A 12,062-nucleotide genomic window follows, 5' to 3' on the forward strand; every position below is an offset into this window, starting at 1 on the left:
TTTGTGCTGCTGTAAAAATAGTCTCAACATTCCTAATATAAAGGCAATTACAAAACATTAATAACTCCCACTCAGAAGTCATGAAAACCTAAATTTCACATTGAATAGAAACCTGAAATACAAATAATATACTGTACCATTTTAGATCATTTGTGTTTAAAAGAAAGCTCTTCATCTGCAGTAACTTCGTAACAATTCCTTGTCATACTCTATTAAGGTTTGAAAATTACATACATGTCCTAGTTTTTCAGTTGGTCAGGAAACAACTTTCAAGTAGCGTTAGTTTACAGTAACTATTTTGTGGGATTCTTAGAACCTGTTTTAATTTCCACCCTTTAAACAGTTACATTAATTTTGTTCTAGGCAAGCCACTGGCTCCAACTGACCTAATGTTTGCCACTTCTGATGGATGCATCTGTGTGAAGCCTGTGTACAAGACAGATTATGAACATATTTCAAATGGAGCTGGTCACAGTAAAATCTATTTTATGAAACTAATTAGAACATTGAAATACTTATATTAGCCATTTATTGAGTTTAACCTGAACGTAGTATTATACTACGTTATATTTCATGTGTTTTGACACTGTACACCATTAAAGCAAACTGTCAGACTATATGATTTAAAAAGAAACACACCTACGTTTCATTAACATTTTCCAGTTCATATTACTAGAAGTTATGGAAAGCATTTTAAAATTTGTCCTTAACTGGTGCTACAAACCATGAGTTCTTTCAAACCACTGAGACAGCAAGATATTTCAGCAAGCCCAAAGTCTCTTAGAGATTTCTTTTTAGACAATTAGTGACCAAATTTACAGCAGATGACTAACCTATCTGACCTTTATGAAAACTGTTTCTTTATATCTTTGTTAACAATAGATGCAAAGACATAGGAAAAAGAGTCTAAGAAATGACTCAGAGTTTAGAGGCACATGTAGTCATAACACCCTCCCTTCAAAGTCATTATTACCACCCGAGAAAGTGCAAGAGCTGTGTAATATTAACCTTTAGGTGCATGAAATGAGGAAAATGAGGAAAGAATATGACAATAATAAAACTTTCTCAATCTCATCAGTGAATAACTGGCACATTAAATAAAATGTATATTTTATTTTTATGTAAATCTGTGTGCAATACATCCAATGAAAAAGATACCTGCAGCAAGAGTTCTCCTTCCAGGATCTGCATTCCTTCTCCCCGTTTTGCTCCTCTACAGTTTTCCTGAATGCCATTTATCTCTGGTCTGGTAGAGTTAGAAGACTTTAATGCAACTAGAACAAAGAAAGAAAAAAGCTGAGTGATCTTTGAACAGCTCACCAGAAATTGAGGTGATGATCTGCTATTTTGTGTAAGGAAAAACTGTATTTTAAAAATGCTTACAAAGTCAACCTAATAAAAGATTTTTGTTTCAGACATTTTCCTCACTGTTAGAGATAACCCCAATTTTCCTGTTAATAAAGGAGATTTGTTATCATACAACAACCTTCTATAACCTGGTAACAACTCAACTATGGTATGACAACATGGTACGGTGTGAGGTATACCTCAGCTATAAGCCTGCTCTAGACCAAAAGCTCCCTTCAGAGAAACGAATGAAAGAAACAGGAACCCTAAATGCATACTACACACTAAAGAAAACAACGAAATCTATTTCAAACAAAAAGGATGAGTTCTTTCTGCCATAGCTAAATTTTAAACTGTTTAAACGATTAAGCAAAGTTTCTAACTTCAGATAAAATACTGTAACCATAGATCATTTTTCAGGTTACGAATACATTCAATTGAAAAAAAAAAAAAAATTACTCAGTGAATAAGGGATGAAGAATCAAACCAAACTGATATAAAGTACATGAAAGACATACTCCCTCCCATCTCTTAATGTGTCTTCTAATAAACAGGATGCTGTTAAGTAAAACTAGATATTCAAAGAGTCCATAACCTGGAATTTATCTGGTTTCCACATCGTCTGTAAAAGAAAAAAATAAAATTCTCCAAATCTGAAATTAGTCTGAGCAGGTCTATAGCTCCTAAGCAGCTTAAAGCTATTTGAGTGACTGTATCTTTACCCATAAAGCTAAACATCACCACTCCCCACAAAATTTCTAAGCTGTAAAGCAAGTGGAACTTATTAAGGCAGCAGTGCTTCTGTAAAATAACCAATGGCTTATATCAAGCAATGAGATATTCACCCTAAATTCCCAATGATTTTTCAACCTGTGGAAAACCTTCATTTTTAGCTGCTCAGAACTCTAGTCAAGTACCCTGAAGAACTGTTTGCTCGCTTTTTAACTAAGGTAAATGATAATTTACAGTATGTACATTAACTGAAAGATAAATTATTCCTTTCAGGTTTTTTTCAAGCTATCACCGCAGCTAACAACTTTCAAGCCAGACAGTTTTCATTAAGATATCCCATAAAGGCACCGCAGAGGAAAAATATATTCTAAAACCACCTTAACTGATTAATCAGTCAGGAATTTATCCAAAGGTTTGCTTTGAAATTAAAACCTTAATGCACTTCTTCCTACCATAGAGTCAAAAAGACCTGCAACGGGCCACACAGAATTGCAACTGCAAATTCATTTGAAATTCAAGTGAGTGGAAGATGGAGCAATATATTTTTCCTAAGCATTAATTTCGAAGGATATCTAGAACATTCACTAAGTCCCCTTGAAGTCCCCTCACCCCCATGTAACTAAACTTCTTTATTAATATACTGCAAGCAAACATTATAAAAAAAAAAAACGCTAGGAGGATTTTAGGTTGACAAATATACTACGAGAGTAACAAACAGAAACAACATAGGTCCCTGACACTGAGCAACCCCAGATACCTGGATGAAAACTTTCAATGTGTGGTTTGATATAGTCAAATTGAAGGCTGCCAGATCCCAACAAGTGGCCTTGGGACAAGACAATGGGAGGGTTATCTTGTAAAGTAATAATTCTGAACAGACTTAGTCACAACACACAATGCTGTGGCCTCAGAAATATTAGCTAAAGATACAGTAATAGATGATAAGAAGAATTAAAACTAAAAAGCACTACTCATCCAAAGGTAATATTACAGTGAACATCACCTAGTTTAAAATCAGCTATGTATTCTCATACTTCTCAGAGTCTACGTTATTTAGTCAGACAAAGTAATTCCAGTAGTTCACTGCTTTATAATCTTTGAATCCTGAATTAAGTACAACTCACTTCAGCCTATCCCCTTTTAATTTTCAGCCACAGGAAATTAAAACACAAATGCTCCCACAGAGTAAACAGAAAAAAAATCTACATGCATATGCTGAAACACATGAAAAACAAAGAATTTACCTCTCAGGATCTCCCACTCGTAACTTTAGGGTAACAAAATTAAAGAAAAGTTGTTTACACCTGTTAAAAATCTGCTACACAATTTTAGCAAGAGGGCGAGGCTGTAAACAGTAGCTTTCCAAGTAGGTCAATGACTGTCTCTTAATTTTATGTCCAGCAACAAGTATCATTTCCATTGCTCAGACTTTCCTGGTTTGAAGTAAAAGCTAAATCCCAAAGACAACAGAACTAGACGGTGACCTTTAACAGTTTTTTTTTAGACACAGAACAACATTATAGTTTCTGGTACATTTGTTTTACAGTTGTGAAATGTTTTAGCACTCAAAACAGCAAATATGAAAGATAGTCAGTTTTACACTGTACCTAAAAAGACAAATCAGGTAACAGTAACAGTGTTTACCAGCTTCTAATCTCTAGTTCTAACTGTTACATTCAGGTGATAAGAGATTTGTACAGAGTTGTAGTGTATTTTAACAGACTAACAGTATTGTCTGGGGAAAAAAAAAAAGTCTGACATAGAACTATTTCAGGTCTGGAACAGAATTCCAGAATCCAAGCAATTGAGTTCTACCTACTGCCAAATGCCATCTTTCATTTAATTTCATTCACTGACATACCTGAAAGGGCACTACCTGTATTAATTGTTGCAGTTAATAAAGTAACTGGAGACACACAGAATTCAGCATAAGGTATACATCAGCATCTATCCAGCCAACTTTCTGATGAGCATTTATACAGAATCTTACTTTAACACACAAAAACTCAAGTTGCCAACTTTACTATCACTTCAAGAAAATATTATTGGCAGTTAAACTTCTTAAAGTAATACAGAGGCATACAAAAACCGTTCCAGTACCCCTTACCATGAAAGAAGTGACACACCTGCATTACTTGTAAAAGTATTCAAAAGGAGTATCAGTAAAAATGAAATCTAATAAAAATGACTTTAACCTGCATGTGACTACTGTATCGTGCAACAGTCACTTGTCTGGCCCATACAAGAGATTAAGATCACTAGGAGAGTGTATCAGGACACCTGCAGTACTCAACTCAGCCAAATCAAGTTCTATTATACTGTTTTTCTCAAATCTAGACACTATTTAATCTGAAGAAAAGTGCATTTTTGCAAAGCATCAGAAAGAACAAAATAAATATGAAAAGAAATAAAGGTATTTTTTTCTGTGTTGAATGAATAAAGATTTTTTTCTGACATAAATGAAGGAAATAAACCACATATGCTGGTACTCAGCTGAGGAGTCTGGAGAGATTATTCTCCAATGAAACCTAATCATTCCCACACCAAATGCTTATTATTATTATGAAAGGAGTGAAGAAATGTATGATTAAACAGACTTTCCACCTCAATATTCACCTAAACCAGTCACATGTTAAAAGAGTGCTGAATACAGACTGATTCAGTGACTGCTGTCTGAAAAGCTTCTCTGAAATCATACAAGATACTCTGCAGTTAGAACCTTTTCTCTTTCCTACCTTTTCTTTCCCAAAGAAAAAGCATAGCAGAAAGTTTTTGAGGACCCAGGGTAGCTGACCCAACAGAGTTGTAGAGAAACAACTATCAAGATATAAAATTTTAACTGGGCCCTTTAAAATCATATTCAGATGCAACAAATTACTTAAAACAGGCTGGAGATGATTTTTACTTTTAGGTAAATGATCTGTTAAAGCCTAAAACTGTGTTGAAGTAACACTTGCCTAATATCACAAGTATATCGTTAGCACATCAGCCATGCAGTCCTGGAATTTAATCTTAAAGAGCTTCCCAGAACTGCTTTCTATCAAATTTTGGCACAGTTCCCACAATTCAGCCAAGCAGGTCAAAGTTTGCAGTCAGAGCCAATGTAGACTGTTTCATAACCTTTTCAGCAGAATTATGAATTCAACTAGTCTGTTCTAGATTACTGTAAAAAACAACAGTTCTGATGAGGGGGGTGGTCTTACTTCAGCAGCAAATGCTAACCTTCAACATGATCACAACGCAAAACTAGACAAAAAAGGCACTACTGAGAAAACTGAGTTTGATAGAAAGCTCTTGTCTAAATCACGAATACACACTAAACTGTTTATACTGGCAAAGGATCCATCTGAAGTAGGAGAAAAAATTACATATATCCATGTACCTAGACACAAGCTTAGCTACCTCCATTACTTAAGATGATATGAAAAATTCGGCACCTGTTATCACCCATGCTGTAAAGGGAAAAATGCTTATGAAAGTTAATAACACAAAGAAAAAAAATGCAATTAATGATTTTTTTTGAAAGATAAAACATGCATTGATTTCATACTTTGTAAATAGTTACACTTCTACCAGATAGCATAAACTGTACGTTTCATTAATAAATATGCAAAGGATTGCTCCATACTTAGAGATACAGGAGAAATTAAATGCAATTCTGAATTATTGTAACTGTAACGTTTTAGTTACGTTACACAAAGAGGCAAGATTGACTTCTGTGTAGGCTGCATGTACATGGAAAACGCTGCATATGGAGACTTAAGTTTTGCATTTCCTTTCCCTTAATTTATGAATTATGAATAATGTTCAAGATAGCTTTATATTGTATATTTATATCCTACTAAAAGGTGAGCAAGTATTTACACTAAAGTATTGGAAAAAGCAATGTATGGTAGACATATCCTGGTTTTAATATTGAGAAGTTATCAATACTGAAGAGTTCCATATTTCCATTTTCTAATTGCACTATCTTGTCTTAAAATTATTCTGCCAACTATTAACAGTTACACCGAGAACTTGTGATATGCACCAATCTTTTTTTTCTTACATGTCTGAAATAATTCAAGGGTAGTCTTCATTGTAAGCTGTAATACAACTTACAATACAGCTTGTAAATTACAGTAAACTGTGAATGGATGGAGGCACAACAACATGTATTTTCCATTACTAACAAAAAAAAAAGCATAAACACATTATTTTAAAAATGCCTCACTATTCTGCTATAGTCTAAAGCACTATATGCAGAAAACAATTTACAAAACTAGTCATGGAAGTCAACTGGATTTTGTAAACATAAGCAAAATACGGGTGAAATTGTACATTTGGGATACCTTTTTTCTCTTAAGCATGCGAATGACAATGTGCCAATTTATGACAATACTGGAATTGCTTTCAAAGAATATATTTTACTTTTAAAGCAGAAAAATACCAATAAAACGCATGCAGGAGCTGCCTATGTTTTGATATTTCCAGAACAAAAGCAGAACACAGGTTAAAAAAATTAGTAAAAAGCAACGTTCAAACTCAGAGAACACTGTTTTAATTCATGTGCATATTTTCAGCTAACGCGGAGACATAAACATATCTATATATTTAGGAAAAGCAGCTGAAAGAACCTATGCGCCATGGGAGACTGGTAGTGATTCTTTGAGGTCTTGATTTGACATCAAAGAAATTATTCAAGGTTCAAGAGAGAGAAAACACCATAAAGCAGCTATCACAAGAGGATAAACCATACCACTATGAATACTTGCAACAAAATATTAGTAGGTTATGGCTGGTGAACAAGAAAAAAAAAAAGGAAAAGAAAAAGAGACTGAGGGGGAAAAGGAGAATAACACTTTTACCAGAGTATGTTTTAAAATGAGAGATTCAGCAGAGGGAATTAAAAAAGGAAAGGAGAACAAGGGTAAAAAAATGTAAGTAGTCAGGTTCTGGCAATTTCCTGGGCTTTTGAGAGTCAATAATTTAGCTGCTGTACAGATGCTGATCATCATCTGATGTGTACAAATCTCTAGAAGTCAAGAATTTCCAGGCATCATTTCCTTTGCAATGCAGATTTTGTGCATTTCCAGGCATCCAGTACTTTCTCATTTAACCCAAATTCTATCTAAGTAAAATGCAACCTCATGCTTCTATACAAACATAGCAGAGAGAGCTCAAGCCCACCCAGGTGTGAGGATTTTCAAGTATACAAGATTTCCTTAATGTAGGAAAAAATGTAGGATTTGCCCCAAAATGCTTAGGCTAGAAAGAAAACAGAATAATGAAATTTTCATCTCTAGAAGTGGATGATTCTGAAGGTTAAAACTGCTTTAATACAAAAGATTTCTATAGAAACTACCAGGGAACTTTAAGGTTTGCCACAAATGCAACTACAATAAAGCCATGTGTGTTTGCTAGACTAAAGATATAAATCAAAATAAAGAACTTCTTATATTAAGGTTCTATTAAGAAACATACTTGAACATTTCACAGACTGTGGATGAAAACAGACTCACAAACCAAAAATAAGCTAGTAAGTATTTTGTCAGCATCTGACTGAAATTACTCAAGGTACAGCTCCAGAACTTCCCCAGGGACCACTGTACGTACTTACACTTCAGACATGTTTTCATTCATATTTTATACTCAACTACAGAAAAGCACGTAAGTGGTACACCTTACTTGAACTGCTGATGAAGTCTAAACTATTCGCTTCAATCAACATAAAACAAATATACATGAGGAATAAAAACCGTATACAACACTTTTCTTAATGCCAAGTGTCACAGCTTTTTCAATGTGTGATATTTTGGATTCACCAAAGAAAACCCATCTAGTATTAAAATGACCTTAAGTTTACCCCACGTTTTCCATTTATCTGTGATCAAATCCTATTCTTACAGAATTTAGCACAAAAGCTATTTTTGGCATAAGGAAGTCTGTTGCTTGCCCTTTCAAAACTGACATGCATCCGAGTGCAGACCAGTGCTACTTGGTTTCCAGGTCTACGGCAAGGATATGTTTCCAATGTTGAGTTACAAATCATAAGAGGGATAAAAAAAACTTGGCAGGAGTATCACCTTTTTTCTACCTAAACTTCAATCGAATCTCACTGGCCAAGACTCCAAGGGAGTCATGAATTTTCCAGAAGTCACATTTCTAGATCACATCTGTGATTTCATATTTATGAAACACTGAATGAGTTTACTGTTATACCGGGGGGGGGGGTGGGAAGAGAGAATCTAATTTTTCTGCTTATAAAATTAACTGATGTTAACAAAAAAAAAGCAGGAAAAATCCCTTTCAAATAGTTTTGGAGCCCTTCTGGACACCTATGTTGATAAACCACTTTATTAATATCTTACTTCCCCTTTAGTCCTGTGTTGATATGTTACGCTTGAACAGAGTGTGCATTTGAATATGTATATTCTACTGAAGATAATTTTAATACAGATTTGTCAATTTTGTCATTTAAATAATTATTAAATGGCATATCTATAGGAAAAAAATAACACAAAGGCATATCGGCAACTTTAAAATGCCTTAAAGTTTCATAAGGTGAAATGAAAAATTCAGCTACTTTGCCAGTTTACAGTACTGAAAGTTGTGCATTTACTGAACCACAACTTCAATAGCAGAACTACTTTATAATGAAACTAGGAGATGTATTTTAATAGTTTGTTGTACTGATAAGGCATTGTTCTGCTAAGTGTGTTACTACATGGGCAAATACTAAACAGGAAGAAGAAAACCATAAACTCCTTCTTTCTAGCACCTGTAATATGGGAAAGCCTCTGTGAAAAAGCTCCCGCTCTCCCTGGTATGATTTTTATACAGCAGAAAGCCTCTTACAAGAAAGGAACCTTAACCTCGTTCTTCTATAGAAAGCTGAACAGGTAACAGCAGGTAACCAGGACAAGGAATTAGGTCTTACCTAATGAGTTTATTTGTGACACACTAAATGTATAGCAATTTCCTAAGCCAGAATTTGGACAAGACACTGGGTTTCCATTGTTATTTTTGGAGAAAAACCACTAACTTCATGGTTAAATATCCTAAAAGAATGATGTTTTAACTGCAAGTCTCCAAAATTGACAGGTGTCTTTCCCCACAGCTTCAGTCATGGCAGCATTTTAAGACGGCAGAACTACATATCCAAAAAATGAGAAAGACTTTCTACTGTTAATAAGCTGCCCAAAAATCAAGACAAATACCTAAACAGTATTCAGAAAGCATCACCCCTTAACTGATCCTTTGATAGACATTGTTGTGGTTTAAGCCCAGCCGGCAACTCAGAACCACACAGCCACTCGCTCACTGCCCCCCTTCGTCCCCCGCTCCAGGATGGATGGGGAGGAGAATCAAAAGAATGTAACTCCCACAGGTTGAGATAAGAGCAGTCCAGTAACTAAAGTATAACACAAAACCACTACTGCTGCCACCAATAATAATAATGATAAGGGAAATAACACGGAAGAGAATACAACCACTCACTACCCACCGACTGATACCCAGCCTGACTAGAGCACTGATCTAGCCCTTCCGGGTAACTGCCCCTAGTTCATATACTGGGCATGACATGCTGTGGTATGGAATACCTCTTTGGTTATTTTGAGTCAGGTGTCCTGTCTCTACTTCCTCCTGGCTTCCCCTCCTCCCTGGCAGAGCATGAGACTCAGAAAGTCCTTGGTCAAAGTAAACATTACTGAGCAACAACTGAAAACATTGGTGTTATCAGTGCTGTTCCCAGTCTGAAAGTCAAAAACACAGCACTGCCAGCTACTAAGAAGGAGAAAAATGGCTGCTACTGCTTAACCCAGGACACACATAAACAAAGCAAGCTCCTGCCTTAGAAAATTGCCCTGGAGGACAACCACACAAAAACTAAAGACGAGCAATAGCACCTCGGATGCCACAAGTTTTCAGTTTCTTGCTGCAGTGACATGCCTTAAAAGAACTGACTTGTGTGAACTTACTGAGTTTTTCATGATTAGGAAGGGGAGAGATTGGGGGATTTTGAAGCTTTTGGGTTTTTTTGGTTTTCTTGTTTGTACTGGGGAGGGGTGTGCGGTGGGTGGGTGTGTGGGTGTGTGTTTGCTTTCAAACTACTTAGAAATACAACCTATTCTGAGAATCTGACAGCACAAGGGACCTTTCTACAGCTGTGATACTACTTGACCATGGAGCTGATATGGTGTCCATGATGTGTTGCTGAAGTATCTTTTATGTCTGGAGTTGACAATTCCATGCCACACTTTAAAAGGGATTTCCATCTGTTTTCACATAACTTTTTCCATAGTTTTCCAGAAAATATGGGATTTTGCCAGATGTGCAGAAAGAACAGCCTATTTCACTGACTCTTCATTTCACACACATTCCTTTCTTGTTTGGGAATTCCATGTATTCTTATTTTTAAAGAAGCTTTGACAATTGAAAGGGTGCACGTAAGTGCCACTTCCTCTTGAAATGTTTTTGAAGCACATTCAACCTTCACTGCGGCTGAAATGCCAGTAAAAAGCTAGACCTGGAAGGTGCAATATCTCAAATGAAACAAAGCAACATTTTCAGTCGGTAACTGCTGCGACATCAAAGAAAACAGCAAGCTAAAACTTAAGAATACTTAAGTCCCTCCTCCTTTTTTTTTTTTTTCTGAAATCCTAGTAAGACTTACTTTGCCACTAGGCACCTTCAACTCTTCCGTGCACATTTTATCTCATCCAATTTATTCCTTTGCCCTCCTGTGATAATGCTGCCCATTAACCTCAACAGCTCTTCTCCCTTCTCAGTGTTACCCTACTTGGTATATCCATAGAATTCAATCATAACCCCTAGCCTTTATTTTGCCACACTAAGCCGGACAAACTCAGTCTCATCTGTGATACACACTCTCTGGGCCTCCTCTGCACATGTTCTAATGATATGTGTAATACCCTAACTAGATTCTACAAACCACAACCTTCTAAAGAATCTCCATTGTTTTAAACCGAATTTGATAAATTAACTATGCATTATGAGAAAGCACTATCCAATTCTATTTCCAAGACTCTTTCAGGAGACTACAAAATTTTCAGAAGGAATAAACAAAAGACAAGTAGTCCAACTTAATGAACAGTCCTCCCCACCACTGTATTTGAGTCCCACCAGAAAAGCCAATACAAAAAACAACTGCAACTGTATGAAAATACTTGTCATTGATATTTTGTAACTGGATTTACCAAAGTAGAAAATATTCTTAACATTCTAGGAGGTGGTTTGAACATCTGCTCTCTGGCGCTCCCAGACTTCTGAAAACACATAATGGGAAATACTGTTTTTACATGGACAATTGTAAGAGAGATTGATATGGCTATATGCAAGAGTACCGTACAACTCCAGAAGGTCAGTTCCATACAACAGACTTGATACATAAAATTTGTGGTTCATATACCAAATAAACTATTTAGAAACCTCACAGTCTAAATACCATGTGTACTTCAGTTTCCTAAGTTTCACTATAAGCCCCAACATGTATAGCTGCTATACCTCCCTCTCTAGATGGGGAAGAACGGCTTGGTACCTGCTTCACCCTGACCTCAAGCATGATTCAGAAACTAGGTGTTCTCCTGACTGTCCTCCATATGGCATAAATCCAGCTGGTGGCCAATGATTTCTTTTGTATGCCTGGAGAAAGTTACATATCCCATTTTCACAGTACCAAGGTATGCTAAATTCATGTTTCACTCCCCCCTCTGCTTACAGGTGGTTCCAAATCCTTTCTTCCACTTCAGTCTTAAGGAAGTCTTAAAGCTGAGGGTACAAATAATACCTACTCTTCCTGTTGAGGGTTTTTGGTTTTTGGGTTTTTTTTTCATGATAGAAGTTTCCCAAGCCTGAAAGTTACAATTAGAAAACAGATTCCCGTCCAGGCCACAAAGGCCAAGATCAGACCTTGATCCAGTCACTGCTGAATGAGCCATTCTGCTCTTCTGTGGGATGTCTGCTTCATGTGAAATGCATAG

General features: G+C 36.0%; 1 protein-coding gene across 1 annotated transcript in view; it reads right to left on the reverse strand.

The window, feature by feature from the left end:
• The window catches only part of AHR (aryl hydrocarbon receptor), a 59,292-nt gene that overhangs the window by 20,124 nt on the left and 27,106 nt on the right, over positions 1-12,062 (reverse strand). The window contains exon 3 of the mRNA XM_061469218.1: positions 1,159-1,274. Coding sequence (XP_061325202.1) covers positions 1,159-1,274 — 116 coding nt within the window. The remainder of the gene's footprint in view (positions 1-1,158; positions 1,275-12,062) is intronic.

The sequence above is a fragment of the Pezoporus flaviventris genome, unplaced genomic scaffold, assembly GCF_033815535.1.
Source record: "Pezoporus flaviventris isolate CSIRO_AGI_PZ_B2104156 unplaced genomic scaffold, CSIRO_AGI_Pfla_v1 ptg000055l, whole genome shotgun sequence".
Lineage (NCBI taxonomy): Eukaryota > Metazoa > Chordata > Aves > Psittaciformes > Psittacidae > Pezoporus > Pezoporus flaviventris.